Source organism: Mauremys reevesii, linkage group 2 (genome assembly GCF_016161935.1).
Source record: "Mauremys reevesii isolate NIE-2019 linkage group 2, ASM1616193v1, whole genome shotgun sequence".
In the NCBI taxonomy this organism is placed as follows: Eukaryota; Metazoa; Chordata; order Testudines; family Geoemydidae; genus Mauremys; species Mauremys reevesii.
The window spans coordinates 167975347-167999573 of NC_052624.1; the positions used below are offsets into that span (position 1 = coordinate 167975347).

Genomic DNA, 24227 nt, shown 5'->3' on the forward strand with positions numbered 1-24227 from the left:
AAGCTGCTCCCCCACTACCCTCCCGCCCCAGCACCCCCAGCCCAGACAGCCGTGCAAGCCCCCCCGGCAGAGCAGCCCCCTCGTCTTTCTGCAGTGGTGCTGCTGAAGCGCCAGTCCGTTCCGCGTAGCTGTGGCGGCCGGGGAAGCAGAGTCACAGCGCGGGTGCAAGAGGAGGAGGAGGAGGAGCAGAGCCAGTGGCGGGGAGGAGAGAGGCCGGGAGAGGCCCGCACAAGAGGGGCGGGTTCCCTAGAGCTCCACCTCGCTGTTCATTCAGAAACCGGGGAGAGGAAGGAGAACCCGCCGCCCGCTCGCCACCGGAGCCATCGATGTAGCCCTGGCGGGGCGGGCCACATGCCCCGTGTGCGGCCGGGGGCTGCCTGCTGGGCTTGGGCATGCTCAGCTCGCCCTGCTGCCCGGCAGACGCTGGAGAGGACGCGGCTTGGCTAGGAAGGGGGGGGGGGAGAAACGCACCGGGTGGCTCCTTGCTGCGGGGCTCCCCTGGCCCAGGGGCAGATTCATGCCTGGGGTAGCTTCGCGGCCGGCCAATGCTTCGCTGGGCTCCGTGGTGCGGCGCCCTGCCAGGGCCTGCTCCCCCCGGCCTCCCCCTCACACCAGTGCCCCTGCAGCCGGGCGGCTCCCCCGCTGTGAGCGCCAAGCCCGGCCCGCTCGCGCCTTCCCAGCTTCTCCTCCCCTGAAGCCGGCCGAGGCGGAGACGGACGGAGGACGCAGGCCGGCTCCTTGCGCGCCGCCAGCTGCGGCTTTCCCCGCGCCTGCAGGCGGGGGACGGGATGGGAGGGAGCGGCCGCTGCAGCAGCAGCAGCAGATGGAGCCAGGCGGGACACGGGGCCCTAGGAGGCTGTGGTAGGGGCTGCTGCCTGCTTAGCCCGGGCCGCCGCGCCGAGCCCCGCAGGTGAAGACAAAGGCGACCGACTTGCTTTGAGATCGGTTTACATAAAATGGGTACAAAAATAATAATAAACCAGTTCCAAAGTTGTGGTGCCGGTGGAGCTGAAAAGAGGCCAGTTTGTTATTGAACCCCCCCCACCCCGCTAGCCATGTGATTAGTTCAGGTGTAGACGCTTCTAGTGCTTCATTTGTAATGAAAGAGAGAGGTGCTGGGGCTCAAGCAATTTTTTAAATTTCATAACTGACACTGTGGGCACAGGGCTATGAACTGCCAAGCCTAGAGGTGCCCGGGCTCAGCCCTGGCACAAATTAAGCACTGGACATTTCTTTCCTCACTAATTCTTGTGCTTTCCACTTGCACTAGGATTGAAGGGGAAATGTATTTCTGAAACCCTCGCTCAGAGGGAAAAGCCCTGCCGGGTGGTGTAGAAAATCCTGTGATCGTTTGTGCTTTTGGTGCCCACTCATTGGGATTAAGGGCAGCAGAGTGGGTGGTAAAGACTCAAGCGGCCACTAACAAACTGGGAGAGATAGCAACATGGGAAACATTTTATTGCAAAACACTCTTTGTCACATAAAGAAAACCTTTCATATTATTTAAATGTTCATTGTATTGTATGGTACTTATGACCTTTTTGACCTCCCTTTTCACTGGCCTGTATGGTTTTCCTTTATTGCTCCTTTGGAAATATTTTGGGGGCTATCACATCTAATTTTAGGCCCCGATGTGCAAATCCTTAGTCCTGGATGTTGTGCTTACTACTCTAATAATCCCGTTTAGTGCACTTACCATCACAGTTAGCATCATGCACTATAGTAAAATGTTGTTAGCTAAAGCCCGTAGGCCCTGATCCTGCAGAGATTTACACACATGCTTAATTTTGTGCATATGAATAGCTCCACTGAGGTCTGTGGGACTACTCACATATATAAAATTTAATACATGCATAAACCTTTGCAGGATTGGGGCCTTAGTTTGTACACAACCTAGATTCATAGATTGGGGGGCAAGGGAAATATAATTTTTTGAGAGTAAATTAATTTAGAGGCTGATCCAACACACACTAAAGGCTACAGGAATCCTGCTGGAAAATGGAGTAAGAAGCACCAGTGAAAAATCAACACTACTATTTGTCTTTGTCTACACCAGTGCACCTACACTGATGGCTGGACACTGATGGTTGAAACTGAGGCCTTGGATACACTGGCGCTTTACAGCGCTGCAACTTTCTTGCTCAGGGGTGTGAAAAAACACCCCCCTGAGCGCAGCAAGTTACAGTGCTGTAAAGCGGCAGTGTAAACACTGCCCCAGCGCTGGGAGCGTGGCTCCCAGCGCTGTAAGCTAATCCCCACGGGGAGGTGGAGTACCTGCAGCGCTGGGAGAGCTCTCTCGGCTGCTGGCGACACGACTACACCGCGCGCCCTGCCGTTGCGCCGTGCGAGCCAGCGCTGTCGCTCAAAGTAGTAGCCACCCAAGATAAATTCCCAGTGTAGACAAGGCCCAAGTTAAATCAGGGTTGAAGGTACTCAGCATCTCTCCGTATCAGGTCATTAGCATCAAAGGACAGAAACAGATTGCTAGCATTTATAAAATGTCACTTTAAAGGATTTTCATGTATCTGAATGCAATAGGGGAGGATTTATATCATTTTTCCCTTCTATCAGATTCTGAAGCAATGCACTATGATTCTTTAAAACTCATCTGTAAATTCCATTGTTTTGCTCTCCATTCAAAGCATGCTTGTCTTACATACTCACAATTCCACTGAGACTACACACATGAGTAAGAAGAGAAATATTTCACTCCCATAAGTATAGGAACTGCCAGTGTCATAGTAGATCATTTCTTTCATTGTGCACACCTGTATGTTAGTAATGTGCATTGATTTAGCTTATTTTTGCAATAGATTGTGCATGGATAATGTTATAATGCATGGAGGAGCTTCTGTAGAAAGTTACAAAACAGCATCATGCAGCTGGATTCAGTTCTGTCAGTTGCTATAGTGAAAGAAACTAGATAACCTTTTAGAGAGACAAGGTGGATGAGGTAATATCTTTTACTGGATCAACTTTTGTTAATGAGAGAGACAAGCTTTTGAGCTTGCGCAGAGCTCATCTGCAGGACTGGGAAACGTACTCAGAGTGTCACAGCTAAATACAAGATGGAACAGATTGTTTAGCATAGGTAGTTAACACATATTTCAGGGGACCATTCAAGGTGAAATGGCTGGTTAGTACTGTTCCAGCCTTGGGAATGAAAGGGAGGGGAGAAGGCAGCTGGAGGGGGAGGTTGTTAATGGGTTATAGACTGTTGTAATAATCCATAAATCCAGTGTCTCTGTTCATTTTTAATTATTTTTAATGTCTAGCAAAGTTATGAATTTAAGCTCCCACACTCATATTTTGAAAGTGTTGTGCAGTTTTCCTTTGAGGATGACGACTGATGGGTCAAATATAGAGTGATCGCGTTGAGAAAAATGTTCACTCACATTGTTCTACTAATCCACTTTAAATTTACTTATGAAAATAAGTTTTCTTACCACTTGTTGCCACCTAGTGGTCGCTGCTCACTTCAGACATTTTGGAGTCACTGTGGCTCTTGGGGTTTATTTTAAAGGGGTGCACTATCAAATTAAAGTCTGGTTTCAGGTACTAGCCAGGCCCCTGAACACCTCTGCTAAATGTTGGGCCTCTACAATAACTTTTCCTTTATTCTCTCTGGAACTGACTATATAAGAGGGTCAGTGATGCTGACTATGCACAAAGTGTGGTCAAATATACAAAGTAAACTAACTGGGGGAAAATATAGAAATTTTATTTTCTTTAAACTCATTTTTAGAATATTTATTACATTTAAAATAGTAGGTTAAACAAGTCAGACTGGTGTTTTTTAAGCTGTTGCATCCCTCTAATATTAGTGTTTTTCAGAATAAGAGTCTAGGAAGAAATAATATTATTTAGGAGAGACAATCAATTGTGTTTTTATAATTCTTACTTAGCAACAAAAATTGAGAGCCCTACATCCTAAAATGGTAGCTAAAGTGTTATAGCAGTCTAGTATAATTAAGCATTCCACCAATATGGATTCAAATCCTGTTCAATAGAGAAGTTGGATGACTGCTAGAAAGTCACAGGATGAGTAAATCTGTTAATTTCTTTTACGATGATAAGTTTGTTGTGTTTATTATCTGAAGGAATTTTAAAAGGAAGCAGAGCATGTAGTAGGTCAAGTGAACTGAAGCCACATGGACAATGACAATGCAGAAAAGAGTGACTGCTGTTGGATTATAAAATGAAACTGTGCTCCATCATGGTCTTGTGTACACGGTGAAAAAGGGACTCATAATTTGCCAACAGTGCAGCTCCACTTATGGTATGAACAACTCCCAGCAGGGTTAGATGCCAGAGAGGTAAACACATCTGATCCCCATCTAAACGAAAACCACCAACTGTGGAGCTGCATTAGTGATGAATCACAGGTCCCATTTCTGACAGTGTAGTTGCAGTCTAAAGGTCTCAGTTCTGTAAACTCTGACACGTACATAACTTCACTCACATAAGTAGTCTTATTGAAGTCAAGGGAACTAGTCAAGGGAGTAAAGTTATGGACATTACATAGATGTTTTCAGGAATGGGGACTACAAATGTACTACATCCTCTCTAATATCCCAGGATATTTTCCTTTATTACTATAAGACAAGAAAAAAATTGAAATTGATTAAATGATAGGAAAAAAAGTAGAACAACTTGTCCTGACAGAGAGAAAAATAGTGATGATTTGGAAACACAAAATACCCTCACATTTTCTTACAAACAAACCGATTTTTTTAAGGAACAGGAGATACAGAAAGTGAGAACAGAATTAACCAACCGCATCAGCTACTAAAATCAGTTGCTTCTGCAACAGCAAAATATAGAAGTGGGCCAACTACAAGCAATCACAGAGGTTAAGTGATATAAAACAGATGAAAGAATATCTCAGAGGCTGGAGAAAACATGGGTATAGAGCATAAAGATATGGCTGAGATTCATTGTATGATGAGATTTATAGTCCAACAGGAGGTAAGTTAGTAGTGAGATGCTGATCCAGAAAATAGAGATTGGAGAAAATGTAAAATTGATGGACTCCTGGGAGGGAAGAAAATCAAAAATGGAAATTTAATGTAATTTGTTCAGAGTATTTCAGTATATTTTGTGTGAGGAGATAAAAAGACCTATCTAAATAAACAGAATATACTGAGGGAATATAAACAATTAACAGAATAAAGTCAGCTATCGAGTTCATAACTAACTTCAAATAGGAACAGATACTACAAAGCTGTATGAGAATTGTTCTCTTCAGAGTGGAATGGGTTAACAGTGATAATGATATTTTAAGTACAGGATCTAGACTCAGAGTCCCACCACAGAAAAATATAGAACCCACGTGTGGCATTCCTTTAAAAATGTTTTTGAATTTTAAAAGGAAAATGTTTAATTAGAGCTTGAAAAGAAGGCATCTTAATGCTGGAAGCAACTGAGATAGAATTTAAATTGAGAGCAATATAAAAAACAAGATTAATTAAGATCTGGAAAATCCAGATAAATGTTTGTTTAAAGCAATATAAGGAGTAAGTCACAAGTTGTGACTTGAAGAACAACAAATTGGACTCTCTGATTAAAAACCAAAAAAGCCCTCCACACCTAAACTGGGTGTGTTTAAGGGTTTTTTTCTCAACTTGACATGGATGGTAGGTTACTTTGCCGGGTGAGGGAGTGGTATTTTAATAGGATTATAAAGTTATGTGAGTGGGCAACAACTGTGAAGTCAGCTGAAGTTTCACAAGTTTGTACTCTATATTGTTTTTGAATCATGTTTCTTGGTTGCTGTTTGGGAGGTAGGGATAGCCATGAGGTTGGATAAAACAGGAGTAAAAAAGTTTCCAGGACAAGAACAGTATGGTTTTGAGGAATGCAGGATAATACAGTGGCGGATAGACATCTAGGAGTTTAGGATTTATCATGGAATGCAGGAGTAATTAATAAACCCTAATAAGAAATTTATCACTATAGCTCTTCTAGATAGTATTGTGATGTCTGTCTTCTACAAGATACAAAATCTGATCCTGCAACACTTCTACAGATATTTAATTTTATGCATGTGAATTGTCCCATTGAAATTAATTGAGCTAATCATGTGAGCAAAGTTACTGGTAGGTAGGAATGGGACTTAATTAAGGAACAACAAGAGAAATTGGAACATCCAAGTGGAAGGTTAAAACATTATGTGCAGGGCCATTCTAGAAGAGACACTAGTTAGCAAGCGGACAGTTATGGAGCAGAAAATAGTGTCTCTCTGATTTGGCAGCCAGGAAAAGAAACAAGAAGTAACAATACAATCAGTTGACAATTGTACCATCCGCATGTTACTGGGTTTATATTAAATTTCAATATCTTCTAATTTTAGGGTCAGACTTCAAATAGGTATGAAATATTGATTTATATAAAATTATTCCTGAGACCAAGGGAAAAAAGCAGAACTTTAAAGAAAAAAATGTGCAAGTTGACTTGAAATGTACATGGGGCATAGACTGAATTGGTGAAAAGGTTTTGGGTTTTTTTTCAAAATTTTTAAGAATGGCCACTGACTGTAGGTGGCTTTCTTTTGGGTGCCCAGTTTGAGCCTCATTTCCAGAGGTGCTGAACACCATGGTTCTCGTTGACTTCAATGGAAGTTGTGGTACTCAGCACTTCTGAAAGTCACTGGCTACTTTTGAAAATGTGGGTATTAGTAAGCTATTCAGCAGTTCAAAAGGTGTAGTTGTGTATAAAGGTTGAAAAGATTTCTGACAAATTGTTCCCACAATTAATATCTACAAGAGTCCTCCTGCTGTTGTCGGATCACTTTCCTCTGCCAATTAACTAGATGCTGTCATGTTGTCTGGAGTGAATCACAACTGAGAGTGCCTATCTCAGGGCAGACTGTCAGAAAACAGGGCAGACAGCTCAAACTAGTAGTGTGTTCTATATTGAGATTTTACCAAGCCAGTAGCAAATGTGAACTCCTGGATCACTAAATCAGTCTTACCATGGAGTCACAGACAGTCTCCTTAGACTCCCGAGTCTATCTTGCCATCCAGAAAAACTGAATTTAGTGATAATGGTCACATACCTCAAAAATCACACCACATCAGGTTGCTCCCAGTCCCAAAGGGCCAGCCACTTACTCTCCGGTCAATTGGTACTCTGGATCTCACACCAAAGACAACGCTGGCAGCCAATTCTTTAGTAAATTAACTAAAGATTTATTAGCTAAGAAAAAGAAAAGAGTTAACGAGAGGTAAAAGCAGGTAAAATACATTAACGGGTGAGTCAAACTCTGTAAATCCAAAATGGTAGCGGAGATATGGTAATCTGTTTCACAAAAGTTTTTCAGGGCTACCCAGAATAACTCTGGGGATCTCCATCTTCTTGTTTAGTCATTCCACCTTGTTAGAATCAAAACAGTCTAAAGATACAGGATGTCTCTTTGAATCAGTACTTATAGCTGACAGCAAGGTGACATTCTCTCTACGCACATGGGCATTTTCCTTTGATTGGAGTGAGCAATGCATTTTGTGTATCTGAGTCAGGTCCTCACCACAATGGCCACTGGTTATGGAATTAGCATCTTTTCTGATAAAGTCCCTTCATTAGCATCTCGCAAGATTGCTTTGATGGGTAATTTAGTTGCAAGGGTATTTACCATGTAAAGGTTGTCAGTTACATTATGACAGGAACAGATAGGCAAAAACTTTGTATAGAAGGGAAATTATCAGGTATTGTAAACATGAAATGATCTTATGTTGAAAAATTGGACTCTGGCATTTATAAATTAGGGTAAAGAGACACAGAGCACCTAAAAGTATATATAAATTACATCCTTTCAGAGAAGTCTATTGTTCCTGAGACTTGGGCTTTGACACTAAGTGATCACCAAGGCAACAAAAATGTCCAACACAGCAAGGCATATAGACCAAAAGGCAGGTCTGGTAAATTTATTTTGAGGAGTTTTAATTATGGTTGATGGGCCAGGGTATAAATTTAAGACATGCCAACTTTGACCCACAGTGGTTCTGCACGAGGACTGAGGGTGAGGGCTTTTATGTAGTAAATTAACTTTTAATTAACATTTGTTCAGCAGCTTATTGCCCCCCCACCCCAGCATCAACAGGTGTGAACATAGACTCCCCTTTCCAACCACTGATTATACTGTGCTTTTGTATCAGCTTTTTCCATCCTTCTTTCTCTGTTTCTTTCCCCCATCCCTGTCTCTCATCCTTGCAATTTTCAGTTTCCACCCACCATTGTTTTTTTACACCCCCTGTTCCATTTCATAAGCTAAATGATCAGCAGTGAGCCAGTTAATGCTAACACCTACAGCCTGTGTCTTTATTATGTTTTAGAATTATTACTCTTACCCCAATATGATGAATGAAACACGAAGTATGGGAGTTCATACTTCGTGTAGGCATGTTTCATCTGTAGACTTAGGGAAATGTCACTGCATTAATTCACATGTCACATTTAGAAGCTTTTCTTTGCAATGATGAGGGCCAAATTTTGTTTTAATCCCACTGTGGGTTTTGGAAAATGCGAATATACCAAGCAGACTACATAAATACATCAGAGTAAATGCAGGTACATGCATGAGTCAGGTGTTTGACACAGCTACCCTAAAGAATGAAAGAGATTCAGTACAATGTACAGTAGAGGTCAATACTCTTGGGGAAAGAGCAGGATTTATGGTAAATGCTGACAAATGAGAGGTGGTGAAAGTATTCAGTGGTAGGCACAGATTGCTTAAGTGGAAAGACTTGGAACTTGATTACTTTGGGGTTATACTTCACCCTTAAATTGAACTAAAACGTAATTTAAATATGGCCCTATTAGATTTTTTTTTAAAGCCAACCTCAATTCTGCTTTATAGGACAGACTTACTGAGAGTTTGTTCTGACAAGAATCCTGTTTAACGTTCCTTCCATGATATCTGTTTAAGTGGTGGAATGTAATAAATTATTCTGTCCATTGGTTAGCAAATTCAGCCAGCCCAAGCTGGTTAGTCAGAGCATATGGGACTTCTAGACTTTTTAATATTCTAGCTTTAGGAGTTCATGAGAATACTGTTTGCTGACTAGAACTGAAGTGTGTTGGAGCCAACAGTAATCAGCATTATCTGTTAAAACACAAACATCACCTAGCTAATATCACTATTTGTGAAAGTCAGCTATGTAAAATGTTAAATTGTATGATAAGAGTTGAAAATATTTGTACTGGACTAAAAGCATTTCTGGCTTTGGCAGATCATGCAACACTGGCCCTTCCTGGGGGGGAAATAATTTCCCTAATATTAACACTTGTCTGTCTTCCATGACATATATATCTCTAAACAGTCCTTGGTTTGCAGCTTTGTGGTTGCAGACCCCGTGACATGAGGATAGAAAGATTGTTTTCCCCACCACCACAAACCAAATTCAGATTTGCTACTTGCAGATTTTAGTAAGCTGTTTTTATAACCCATCCTAGGAAGGTCTAAAAACAGTAATTTGGGATATTGCATTTAATAATTAGGCTTATTTGTTCTCTGATTTTGGACCAGGAGATACCGCTAGAAGGGCACATCCACCATTTGTGGATCAGAGTTCCAGTTTCACCAAATTCTCTCCAGCAGCAATTTTTTCTTGCTTTGAAAATGTTCTTTAATTTAACTAGTGTGGGATATAGGCTTTCTAAGCAGCTTCACCTACTGGTATTGCAAATTGCAGGACTTGTCTCTGTTCCATATCTGCAGGCACTTTTTGTGGCATTTCCCCCCCTTAGTATCTTTATTCCATCTACTGATGAAATGTGGGTATTCCTTCATGTAAATTTCAAGTACTATTCCCTATGGTTAAACATTAATCCTTATTTCACTGTCTATTAATCTTAGTGATTCAATCACAGAGCATTGTAATTGCAGATATAGATGAAATGTAAGGGAAGGGAAATAATATTTAGTTTTGACCTCATCATGAGACATAACGGTTTCACCTCCAAGCAGTTGGTTCAGTGGCCTGATTCTGGCCACATCTCAGTCTTTCAAGTCCCACAGAATTTTGGATTACCCACAATTGAGGACAATGGGGATAGATGTGAAGAAGGTCTGCTTGAAACCTTATGTGGGATCTCTAGAGTCACTCTTTCAAATGAATTAACTGTAGATATTAGAGGGTCTCTACTACTTTGGTATCCATGCGGCTACATTCAGTCCCACATCAGTGCATTCTGGTTGCCGTCTTTGGGCCAATACTCATCTTAACTTCAGTGCATCCAATTTACTAGTCATCTCAGATGACATGCCTGAAAGTATAATAAAGGTGGGAGAGAGGGTTGTCTCTTCTTTTCTTGCATAGACTGAGCTAGCTGTTGCCAACCTTGCAATTGTTTCTCTGAATTGAATTACTCTTACACCTTACTGGATTCTAAATTAACTATCAGCCGGGAAAGAGATCTGGGCCTTGTTGTGCGCACTGAAGACTTCTGCTCAGTGTGCTGCAATGTGAATGCAATTCAAGAAAGCAAATGAATTTTAGGGTACATATATAGCAGGGGTAGTCAACCTATGGCATGCATGCCGAAGGTGGCACACAAGCTGATTTTCAGTGGCACTCTCACTGCCTGGGTCCTGGCCACCAGTCCGGGGCGGGGGAGATCTGCATTTTAATTTAAAATGAAGCTTCTTAACCATTTTAAAAGCCTTATTTACTTTACATACAACAATAGTTTAGTTATATATTATAGACTTACAGAAAGACACCTTCTAAAAATGTTAAAATGTATTACCGGCACACGAAACTTTAAATCAGAGTGAATAAATGAAGACTCGGCACACCAATTCTGAAAGGTTGCTGACCCCTGATATATAGGAATGGGGATGGAGAATAATACAGAACATATACTATTATATAAATCAGCAATCTCATCTAGAATATCATATTCATTTCTGGTGATTCTTTCTTATATAGATTCACCAGAACTGAGTATGATATGAATAGTGGGGGTTCAGTGACAGGCAAGGAGAATGACAAATTCTTACGTGATGAGTGAAAAAATTAAGAAAGTTGTACCAGCAGTTTTATCAGCATAATGCCAACAACAAAACTATTTTGGGAGAGCATATTCACACTTGACTGCTTGTGTTGATACATTGTGTCCACATGCCATTGAAATGCATTAGTGAAAAGCATTTTCCACTGTGGGTAGGCATTAGTGTCCTCCACATCACCTTCAGATGCACTGCCTTGTTAGAAATTGTCATTGTGCATTGTGGGCCTCTCAGGGAATTGTGGGCGCATGGGGTGAAAAGCCCACATTTCCTTGTTCTCTCAGCTGCTGTTTCATGCCATTTATGAACTGTCTGCTGCAACCATAGATATGGCACAGATGAACATAGCTCTGTTCTCTATTGTAATAGAGGCAATAGCAAGACTCATAGCACAAAAACAAGATGAAAGTTTTCCTTGCAGTGTAGAAGCATGGCAATTGCATATGGAAGCATGAAACTCAGACCATTATTGAATGGTAGGAAATCAATTTAATGTTGGAAAAATCAAGTTGGGTCAGTCATCAGCAAGGTATGCAAAGCAGTAGTGTGTCCTGCTGCTCAGATTAATCAGGCTAGGCAATGTGCAGGAAATAATTGTAATGGAACGTTAATCTGTATTACACTGTTCATCCATGATGTGGCAGTGTGTGTAAAATACCTTATTTAAATGAACCTCAGCCATAGCTGGCAGAGCATCAGACGATCTTATGAACAATACACCTGGTGTGTATAAGCAAGTGCTGTGACTGGTTCATATATAGTACAGAAGAACATGACAATAATCAATGGATTCAGAAAGCTGGACTTCCCAAACTGTGCTGGGGCAATAGCACAATGGGATCCCGATCTATTGGGTTTCTATGCACTATGGTAATAAAGAATGTCCCCATTCTGTGTACTCCTACATCCCCAGGCTCGGGAGTACTTCCTGATGGTTATGTTGGCCTTTTTGTATATCACTGTGATTGCATACCTGACAAATACTGTGTGCTCTGGAAAAGTCCACACTACATGCATTTTTAGAAATGCTGCATTTCTTCCCAAGCTGAAAGCACTCTCCCCCTCCTTTTAGTTGACATGCTTAGAAACCCCATCATGGTTCTTGGTGACACTGCCTAGCCTTTATTTCCCTGGCTCACACACTGGTACATGTTTCCATGCTTCTGGGCTGCTTAAGTAAAGTACAGCCTGGAGCAATTGCAGAATGACCATGGAGTGTTCCTTTGGGAGACTAGAGGGCAGGTGCAATGTTCTGTGAGATCACAATCTCAGTGAGGAAAACCTTCCTTGCTATATAGTATCTGTGAGACCAAGAGCGAGCCCCTAGTTTTATGATGGATGTGTGAGGTGAACAGGCTCTCTCTGCTCAATTCAAACAGCCTGAAAGTGATGGCCCCAGAGGTACCATCAGATGGTCATGGGAACATCTTATCATGGTGGGCTGGCCTAAGCATCTTTGACTGTGTCAAAGCTTAAATATTACTTGCTGACATATTTGTGAAAGGGTGCCCACGCACTGGAAAATTGTGCTTAAAAATTAACAGGCTGTTCTGCCAGTAGCCCATGGCACCATAAATGCATTTTGGTGATTGTGCCTAGTGGTGTTTGTTTGGCTCTGTGTTGTCCCCAGCCATGCTGCACCATGACTTTTAACATTCAAGTGTCTCCCTTCTGTGCCAGCTGTAATCCATGCACATGCTGTGTACATGCACAGTACATGCTGCCTTTTCAAAGTGAATACAATGCCTCCAGCTCAGTGATTCCAATGCTACAGCAACTGTAGAAGGAAATGTATATTGTGTGATCCTGAATTTGTAAACTGAAGTGTAGCATGTTTCTATTCATGATTTATGGTGTCTTGCCAAGCTGCCTGTAATACCTTAAAAGCACTGCTATTAAACAACCATGTAAGCACGTACGTGTGTTCCCCTATGATGTCAACTACATTAAACCATTTATTAGTGTTGCCTCAGTTGAGTTGCTATGCACTTGCTTAGTGCTAATATTGATGCAGTTAGGGCCTTTGTACTAAAAAAAAAGCTATTTACAATTTTTTTTCTGCACAGACAACAGGATGGGGGAAAGGAGGGTTTTAGTATAAGGTAGGTATGAGATCTGGGTTCATGCTTGCCTCCTAATGTCAACAGAGGAAAAGGACAGTTTGGTGTGGGTGTGTGATGTGAGAACACGCACCACAAAGTATTTTCAGACCTATTGGGGAGAAAGAGGAGAGCGGTAGATGCCACCTCTCCCACAACAAAGCCAACATACAAAAATATATTTGCCAAGACTTTGGGCAGATCAGCCTAAGCAGGCTTTATTTAAGGAGCATTAATGATCACTTCTACCTACAAAAGTCTCTCTCCTCCAGGGATAACATGTGCGAACATGAGACATTCACAATGAGAGGCAGGGGTCCAGCTTCATGCCATGCCACACACTTCCTCCTCATGCACCTCTCTGGGGAGAAGAGTGCCTTCCTCCCCTTCAGATGTGAAGTGTACACAATAATTACAGAGATGGTGGTAGGGTCCCTGCTGCATTTAACATTGAACTTGGTATAAAAGATGCAGGAAACCCTTGAACTCATCATTCTCCTTCATCTTTTGGTGCCCTAGCATCAGTTCCGTTCATGCCATCTTGGGCCTCCTCGCTAGAGTATCAGGGTTCTGCCATCTCCTTCAAGTTGCTATATTCTTCTCTCTCTTGGAGTATCCTAGTTGGGCCTGGACACACTTCTCTTCCCCACTGTACAAGGAAAACAAGCACTGCTCCAAACTAGGCAGCAGTGTAAGAGTAAGGAGCCATGTTTGCAGCAAAAAGGTAGCAGGTAACAGGAACTGATGTGGTTGTGAAGACCAGGCTGGGCATGAAAAGAGGTGGACTACCGGTCCCTGTGAAACCTGTGCAACAACCAGTCACTCCTAAAGGGAATATTGCACCATGAAGGATTGCTTATACCAGTACACATATGCCCATACTGGCACTGTGCCAACAATAATGGGAAATAACTATGGTGGAAGTGGAAAATTTTCTTGATATCAGACAAAATTAAGTGGCAATTTTATTTATGTTTTAAAATATATTTTTATACCTACCAAGTTATTTTGGTAATTGCCATAATTTATGGTTTTTTGTTTTTTTGTTTTTTTTTGCAATCTAGACGCCAAACTTATTAATACTCCCTTTACTGCTGCTATCCTGAAATACTTTAAATATTGATCTATTTCTTTTTCAATATTCACCACCACTTAGGGTTCTTGCATCAAGAAATTAATGCTCCAGTTCATTTAATGGGCCCAAACAAACTAACAATTTCAAACCTGGCTGCCTAAAGTTAGGCTCTTAAATATTTTCAAATGTGATGAGTAGCAGCATGGCCTATGACTACAGAGGAATTCATGGATGTGCAGGGCTTCAAGTCAGGCCATAGATTAAAAATCCCTAGAGATGGAGTTAAGAATGTAACTTCAAACAAGCAAGGTTGAAAGTTTTGGCTGCAGTCTTGCATGGGGGCAGAGTGAGTATAATACTGCCTACATATGAATAGTATATTGCTGATAACTGAACACAATTTAATCTATTCTAATATATAATTGATGTAATTGTAGTCTCCCTATATTGAGCCAATTGTAAATTAAATGGCTTTTACTAGCACCATTATCTTAACTTTCCCATCAGATAATGTAGTGTAGGGTTCAACAAATCTCAGAAAGTTGCATAAAAATATACATTTTGCCCTAGATTTTGGCATACAATGAGCTCAGTATAATCTCACTTCTACTCTTGCCCATGTTCTTTTAAGTAAAAAAAAAGTATTTTATTTTTCAGTTCTCTCTAAAACAAAGGGGATGGGTAGCTATTAGACACTCCCTTTCGTTTAGAGGGCCATGAAGAACAATATGCCTCGTTTAACCAGTTCTCCCAGATTTCTTGTAACATCAGGATACATCTCTGTTTCGGACAAGTTATCAAGAGCAGATCTCTTAAATTCATTCAGGTCTTACTGTCACTTATGCTATTAAGTCTTTTCCATTTGATATAATCCTGATTTATGTTGGGAATTAGCATATTTCAATATTAACCCTAACACCAGTATTATAAGCCCATATTATCATCACCTCTACACCTTTGTTTTTATTTACATAGAAATTCCAGAATTATATATTAACTTTGTTTTAATCAGTACCCATTATGATTTTTACATCACAACACAGATGAAGCTTCACAATTAGAACTTTAAAGGTTTAAAAACAACAAGTGAATTTCCCTACCAACAAAATACAAAGATGTGGTCTCCATTCATTCTACCCAATTCTTCAGTATTTTGGCATTGTGAAGCTTTTTATCCTTATTTGTTAGGATTACAAGAAGCAACAACGAAGCACTGGCAGCTGGTGAAACCTATGTCCAGAAACTTCTAAAATGTTTCTTTGTTGCTAGAGCTTGATATCTATTTCAGAATTTTTATCCCTAAATATAAAATAGTATCTGAAAGGCTAGAATGAAATTCCCAGCAGTAAAGGATCATGGATCCTTTCAAGACCCTTTTTATTTAAACTACCTCAAAGTACCTAGAGTGTAGGCAGACAGATCTTTATAAGTTTATATTGTTTCCTAGAAATAAAGCCTTTAGGTCAGTTCTCCACCTTTCCTCATGATGGCCTCTTTCTGATGATAGCAGTACAGACTCACTATGAAGTCTCTTACCATTGCTAACTTTGGGAGAGGATAGAACAATGTCACTTACAAATCTCATCTGCTCTCTGCCAGTCAAACTCAATGGAATTACCAAAGAACCACCTTTAATTCCCATTGCTCTTTTTTTAAATCCAATTTTGCTTTAGCCTGCTACTTTGATTGTCAGTTCCAACTGCAGTGTTTTCCTGCTCCTGTCTCCATGATGGAAACTCTACCTTCCAAGTCTAACTTATTAATTCCCAAATATTTGCTATAAAAAAAATCAGTCCTCATGGCTTTAAAACTCTGCCAAGCAATTTATCTTTTGTTAGGATGTTCTTTTTCCAATCCAGGCTTGCTTTGGGAGCCACGTTGTCTTCTCCACTTGCAGGTGAGAAGCTCTGAGTTCACAAGAGTCAGTTTTTTTGGAAAGCAATTTCTCAAAAATTTTGAATTTATTTCAGGAGTAGGTAAGAGAAGGCGTACTCTTAAGAGATCAGCTGAGGCAATCCTAGCCCATGGATATCACATTCTACAATTTGCTTTGATATATATTAAGATAAAAAAAACAACAAACAAACCTCAATTCTGAAGCTTTCTAATCAGGAAGAAGGCAAACCTTCCCTATCAGGATTCACCAGTATTAGAAAATTGGATAAAATATTCAGCAAACCACAATGCTGATCCCACACAGTCTCTGCTAGCGTTATCCTCTGCATCTGTGCCAAGTTTCAATTAAGTGAATGGGCACTCACATGTCCCTGCTAACTGATCTCCCTGTCAGATCAGGGCTACTGAATGCTTTACAACTGTGGTGAATGAGGAAGTATTAGTTTATAATAAGGCTGATAACATGGAAGGCTTTCTTGCACTTAGAATGTTCACTGCTACAATGCAAATTTTTACTTTTAAAAGTTTTCCTTCAAAATTTGCTCTTAGAACAGGGGTAGGCAACCTATGGCACGTGTGCCGAAGGTGGCACACAAGCTGATTTTCAGTGGCACTCTCACTGCCCAGGTCCTGGCCACCAGTCCAGGGGTGTCTGCATTTTAATTTAATTTTAAATGAAGCTTCTTAAACATTTTAAAAGCCTTATTTACTTTACATACAATAGTTTAGTTATATATTATAGACTTATAGAAAGAGACCTTCTAAAAACGTTAAGATGTATTACCGGCATGTGAAACCTTAAATCAGAGTGAATAAATGAAGACTCGGCACACCACTTCTGAAAGGTTGCGGACCCCTGTCCTAGAATAACACCTCTTGTGTTACTATAAGTTTAGTTACAATACAAGTTTTACAAACCCACTGAAAAGATGACAATTGATTTCCAATGTTTGAGTGCAACACTAACAACTTAAACGACAAAAACTTGTAAACCACAGGCTCAGGTCTTTTAATATGAAGAGACTTAAATTTAGAACTTCAGAATAAGCATTTTTGTTCCTCCATTTATTTTGAGAAATACAAAACATGAAAATTAGTTTACAGTTCTGGCACAAAAGCTTTTAAAGCAATAAACTGGAGATGGGATAGATTTTAAAAGCAGCCATATACATTGTTACCATTTAAAAGTGCCTAGAGTGTTTCACAGCAAACTAACATGTAATTTACTATTTCCTTCTTAGTAAATATTAAACCTACTTAAATTGCACATAAACCAGAATTTTAGTTAGAAAGTATACTGTATAATAAGTCTAACATTAAAGCAGTAACTAGAAACTAAATGAAATGTAAGAGAAACATTTTGGCTCAACTATCAAAACTTAAATTGAATGTTTAGAAGAATTCAAAAAAAGGCATAACATTTGAGTCTGGTTATAGCATCGATTACATATTGTTAATTTGACAAAAAGGTGGTAAAGAGTGTTTTGTTTTAAATACTTCAGAGATCTGTGGCTCTACTGAAAAAAATTAGATGCTAGTATCTTGATTAAGTTTAGCTGACGACAATCTGTAGGCTGTCAGTCATCTTTTCCACAAGATTACAAAGTATTCTTGTTTTTAGCTCTCTCCTGATGTTTACAGCTTTATGCTAAAATCTTATTAGAATCCCTTAGCTCCGATTATTTCCAGATTAGGCTCTTTTGACAAAAGTAATGAACAACCGCAGAATCCTAATATATATGAAAGTGTCAATTAGTTATCTAAATGCACTAGCTTGCACTAACAAAACTATGACATTTAAAGATCAAATTCTTTACTTACCTGGTTCACACTACTAAAATAGATATAGGGTTTAATCTGCAAAGCCTTACTTAGCTATGGTTGTAACCCTGTAATGTAGATGCAGTCTATGGTGACAGAAGGGTTTCTTTCAGTACTGTAGGAACTCCACTTCCCCAAGCAATGACAACTAGATATACGGAAGCATTCTTAGATTTATCTACATTTAGGGGGTTAGGTTGGCATAACTACAAACACTCAGGGATGTGGATTTTTCACACACCTGTTTGTCGACCTAAATTTTAAGTGTAGACTAGGCCATAGTCAATGGGACTACTTACAACGTGCAAAGTTAAGCAAATGCACATCTCTCTGCAGGATTTGGGCCATGGGATGTTAAATTAATTCAGTAGTCTTATCTAAGTATAAACTTTAAGAGCAAGCACCAGACTTAATTTGGAGTCTTCAACCAGCATTTTCAAAACTGGTTAGTGACTGGCTACCCAACTTATGATACTTTAAACAGGGCCCAATTTTCAGTTTGGATACTCAGCACTTTCTGAAAAAACGGTCCTTAAGACTTAAAAGTTCACCCAGAAATTGAGGCACCCAGAATCCCTAGTTGCTTTTGAAATCTTGGCCTTCAGGCTTTTGATACAAGTCAGAAACGATGTTATTTTTAGCATTTTGTCAGAAATACTAACTCATTGACTTGGTATCTGGTTTGAACACTTTTATTTAATTTTATTCTTGATTTATATTAAGGCTTGGTATAATAGACACACTAGTAAGATACATCAGGTCCTGAGGGAATGGGCTGTGATGACTTTCAATAAACAAAGCAAACAATGACTCTGGATGTTATTGTAAATGCTCCATAATACACAATCCATAACAAACAGCACAGAGCAACTAATGTATATGCAAAATAGCTTCTTCTGCTGTGAAACTCAGCTGTTTAGAATTGTAAGGATGCCTACTATGCTCAAATCTATGCATTCTTCTGATAATTAGAGGCATGCAAATTTTACATATTTAAAGAGGCACTCTGGTAGGTTGGCCCCCAAACTTAATGAGAAACAGTTTAGACTGTCAGTTTGAATACTCCCCTATAGGGTTTACAGAGCAAACATTGCAGCACCGTGCTAATGCAAGAAACCCAATAAGTTAAATTGACTAATTGCACTCGGGGGGGAGGGGGGGGGGAGGGGGAATAGTATCAATGAGGAGTTATGTTTTTGAAGTTATTCCAGTTAAAAATGCAAGATAAGAAAAAATATTTTAGCATATAGTGTCTCATTAAACCATTCCTTAGATGAGGGATATAGAAGACTAAGAAACAGTATCAATTTCACCCAATATTTGATTAAACTTTATTCCTGTGGAGGAAGTGAGCATGACAAATTTTACCAGTTAAGGTTTAAACTTTAAAATATGGATTGAGACTAAAAAAAACCTGACATCTAACAATGTAGGAGTGCTAACAAATATGAAAGATGCAGCTTTTGCAAAAGAAGACTCAGAGGCACTTACTGTAGTAGTCCAACTGAACAATATATCACAATCTCTTTATGTGCTATCATTGTTACGAACTAAGCATTTTCAGTGTTAGAAACTTAAAATTATTAGAAAATAATTGGGTTCAGTATAGCCTGGCACAGATGTGAAGCAGTCTTGATTCATATGTGCATCTAATAAAAACCAAGAGTGGAGTGTATTTTTAAACCAGACCTTGTCATCCTAACAAGTATACTCACATCCAGGGATAAATTAATCTGGAATGCCATTTTGACCCCCACGTCCCCCCCCACCCCCCCGAAAGCTACATTCCTGCTACTGGAAGAGCCTAGCATTTTAAATTAACATTTTAATTACAACCGATTCTATCAACTATTTGTTTGGCTCATCATTTGCAGTTTTTAAAAATGTGCATAATGGCAACATTAAGCTACCTTTCTCTCCTCAGCTCAACTGACAGATAAAAGGGAATACATTAGAAGATTATACATCAATTTAAAATTAGATTGTGGCTTTCAGCAATTTTAACTACTTGTTGTTCTAATGGTTTGATTTGTTTAGAAGGTATTTCAGAAGGCCAAAAAAATATTTCCCAGTATTTCTCAGTGGAGAATGGGTTCTTCATCTCCCTTTAGAAGAGTATGTAGCTACTAAAGCATACCTCAACTACTCCCACACTGAGAAGCTTTGGATCATATAGGTATGGCTCCCCCACTTAACGATCCCACAGCCGTAGTAGTGCAAGATGAAAGCCATGGATAAGTCTGTTTACTGATTTACTGACAATGGGGAAAGTAATCCGAACATTCAAAGTTAAAATATGGTTGTGGAAATCTATTAGGAGCCTAAACTCTCTTCAAGGAGAGTTCAAACTTCTTAGGTTCAATGTGTGATGGTACTTACCCTTATCTCTGAACACACCATCAAAGAAAGAAAACCTAAGTATTTGTCCAGAATTACCAGCAAATAACCCACTTTGAAATTTTACTCTTCACACTTACAGTCTCTAGATTCACAAATGTTTCTTCAACTCAAACCATTGAAAAAACTAGTCTTCATTCATACTTTTGCATAGTTTTGGTATTTCCTGGGGTTGTACTTTTGTTCTCTTTAACTTCCATTTCAAAGCATTTAAATGAAAGTCTTCATGTGAGAAACTAAGTCCCATTTAGCAGCAAGCTGTCCAAAAGTAACATTCTTCTGATTCAGTGAGTAAAGATTATTTAGTTTTATCTGTACTTTCAGATTTTTCTCTTTGTATCATGCAGCGACGAACTATGCTGTCAAAGCTTCCTAGGTAAAACAAACCAATGATGCGAAAAAGGCCCATGCAAACAACCTGCAAGCAGAGAGAAAGAACTTCAGCTATTTCAACATGGTTTTTTTATTATAGTCTATATCACATGACTGTTTTTACTTAATAAGCAAACAATTTGTATTGCTTACCTGCGTGAGGCTGTGAATGAATAAAAGTTTATTAGAGACTTGCCTTGGACAAATTAGTTAACTTATCTGTGCCACAAATTCCATATCTGTACAATATTCTGTCCCCTCACGGAGGTGAAGTATCAAGGTTTGTAAAGTACTTGAAAATGTAAAGTATGACTAAATCTTTGTGAATAAATATGGTTAAAAATTATAGCCTCTCCAGATCTTACCTGCTGAAGACCTTCAGTAATAGCAGTGACAGGTGACATTCCACTGGTCAGTACTGATAACATGTAACCATCTGAGCCCATGAAACTGTTAAAGTTTCCTTGCTGGGAAAGAGAGAAAATTTAAAAACAAACAAGAAGGTTAACAAATTTCAAAATTCTCTTTTAATTGTTTGAAAGTAATATTATGAAACAGATTGGTTAGTTTAAGGCTCTTGCTGTCCTTCCATTCCCTTAATTCAATAGGGACAAGTACCGTGAAGTAAGTGATACCAAAAGAAATGTAAAAATTAAAATTAAAAAAAAAAAAGTGTTAGAAATATTGCTCAACTACCAACAGAATGCAGGTTTCTGCCCACAGAGCACAGAATGATGATAAAGGAACACTGATTATTTAAGATGTTTTCCCCACTTATAAACAGGCTTCAAGGACAGTACTTCTACAATCAGAAGACTCCGTAATGCTAGAATCTGAAGAGAATGAAAATACTGCTTGTTCCTTATCAAGTTTAGCTTGCTGAAGGTAGATGCTGTTTATTTGGTACTTCATTTCAAGTGGGGTTAGAGACTTATTCCTTCGCCTGCACAGTATGTGTCAAAATGAGCAACAGTTTTTAGGTACATGTGGAAAATATATCAGCTTTACTTTTTGTTGGGTGATAGTGACCCAAAACAGGTTTTTGTTTTGAGCTGTAGATTGCTTAAGTTCCTGAATAAGGTGTTCAAAAATCAAAGTGCGCATGGAAAGTTGAACAAATCCAGGGGTTAACGACTAAGGGCAAGAGCCATCTTTTTTCATATGTATGCGCGCACACCCTCACCCATCATCTAGCACGATGGGGATCTGATTCCCGAATGTGGTCTTTAAGTGCTACGTGCCAGATATACAGTAGAACCTCAGAGTTAGAAACACCCCAGGAATAGTGTTCATAACTCTGAACAAAACGTTATGGCTGTTCTTTCAAAAGTTTACAACTGAACATTGGCTTAACACAGCATTGAAACTTTACTATGCAGAAGAAAAATGCTGCTTTCCATTTTTTTTAGTAGTTTACATTTAACAGTACTGTATTTACTTTTTTTTTGGTCTCTGCTGCTGCCTGATTGTGTACTTCCGGTTCCAAATAAGGCGTATGGTTGACTGGTCAGTTTGTAAATCTGGTGTTCGTAACTCTGAGGTTCTACTGTACAAATGTGAAATTAAGCATGCGGAAAGAGATTTAACATTAGCTAGAAGATATAGCCTTCTCAAATAAGTGAGCAGATCTGTCCATCTAGCCGTCTTTAATTGGTATGATTTGTTTTTACATATGGCACATTATGAAAAATGGTATTTGGCTTCCATGAACAAGAATTTCTCATTCAACAAAATAGTGAAATTGTCCCCAAGAGCATTGCTGCACAGATAACTAAAGCAAATTATCTTAATTTTCAGGCAGCCTCCCTGTGAAAATACTGGGAAAATGGAAAATTATCTCCTTCCTATTTAGTATTGTTACTCTGGATAACCCATGTGCATGTAACAGAAAGATGGCTACCTGTCATGATAATTTGACCCCCTCCCTTTTATTTTAATTTTTTTTTGACACTTTTGGACATTCTGAAACAGTGTTCTGTACTGCATTCTCTTGGCCACAGGGTTTACTTTTTTATGTTATCTGGAAATAGCTAAGAACAACTATACAGCATGTGGATGAAGACTCAAAAAAACCCAAACACACACTTGGTGAAGGTTTAGATCAAGTTTTTAAAGTAAGAAAGGGATAGCCTCTCCCTGTCTAGGGCTATAAATTATACTATTGGGTTGCAGTTGTATGAATAAATTAAGAACTGAAACAAAATTTGACAGTATGTGGCTGCAAGCAAACATGACGACACTATTTTCATTACGTGCTTTAAGGCACTCCCCTTAATGTCATTTCTCTTTGTGCTTTAAGAATGAAGATTCTATAGGACAAGATCTCTGAGAATAAAGAGGTGCTGGAAAGGCTGTTGTCTCCATTGCTACAACCAGTGGGATTTTCTGCACTATGATTATTCACAAATCATATACTCACACACACTAGAATACTATGAATTTTTGTATAGTTAATTCAGTGTCAACTGATCTCGACCAGAGAAATGAAGGCTTTCTTGGATCTTTCATAGGCACTAGGCAGGTAACCTTTACTAACCATTTGATGCATGGAAAACATCTTTAATGTTTTAAAACATTTTGAGTCTATTCTGACATGACATTGCTGCATTTTGTTTTGTTCTTAAAAGTAGAAGCTCCAAAGACATGTTTGTTCCAAGAGATTAAATTAAAGATGTTTGGAGGCAGGGTGACGAAAGGGAAACAAAGAAATGCTAAAGAATAATATTCCTCTACAACAAATACAAGTAACATTCCACGTAGAAGAAATGTTTTTATATTTAACAATTCTTATTTACATCTTTAAACAAGTACTTCATGCAACCATTTCCCATCCCATGACTCCCCTCAAAGACCTTATTTTAAAAATTACTTACTATGGCATCTTTAACAATAACTCTGGCAACCTGTTCTGCTTGGCAAACAGATGAGGCTTCTGAAATTAGTTTAGTCTCTAAAGGCTTTAAAAGAAGATACAGAAGTATTATTATAAATTTGATTATATTGACAGAGAAGACAAAAAATACTCAGTTACCATTATTTCTTGTGTCACGTAATTTACCTGTCTTAGGCTTTAAGTCAGTAGTCTCCAACCTTTTTACACACAAGATCACTTTTTGAATTTACGTGCAACTCAGGATCTACCCCGCCCTTTCCCTGAGGCCCCACCCACTTCCTTCCTCCTCCCTCCATCACTCGCTCTCCTCCCACCCTCACTCACTTTCACTGGTCTGAGGCAGGGGGTTGGAGTGCAAGAGGGGGTGTGGCTCTGGGCTGGGGCCCAGGGGTTCGCAGTGTGGGAGGGGACTCTGGGCTGAGCCTGGGGCAGGGGGTTGGAGTGCAGGAGGCAGTGAGGGGTGCAGGCTCTGGGAGGGAGTTTGGGTGCAGGAGGTGGCTCCAGGCTGGGGCAGAATGTTGGGGTGCAGGAGAGGGTACAAGGTGCTGACTCTGTGAGGGGGCTCAGGGCTGGGGCATGGCCTCCCGCCTGGCGGTGCTTACCTCAGGCAGCTCCTGGTCAATGGCAGAGTGGGGCTAAGGCAGGCTCCCTGCCTGCCCCGGTCCT

General features: G+C 39.7%; 1 protein-coding gene across 1 annotated transcript in view; it reads right to left on the reverse strand.

The window, feature by feature from the left end:
* Positions 1-17122: 17122 nt before the first annotated feature.
* KDSR (3-ketodihydrosphingosine reductase) overlaps positions 17123-24227 on the reverse strand; it is a 45487-nt gene continuing 38382 nt past the window's right edge. Inside the window, exons 8-10 of the mRNA XM_039525431.1 lie at positions 23542-23625; positions 21034-21135; positions 17123-20714 (exon numbers count right to left, since the gene is read on the reverse strand). Coding sequence (XP_039381365.1) covers positions 20595-20714; positions 21034-21135; positions 23542-23625 — 306 coding nt within the window. The 3' untranslated portion in view covers positions 17123-20594. The remainder of the gene's footprint in view (positions 20715-21033; positions 21136-23541; positions 23626-24227) is intronic.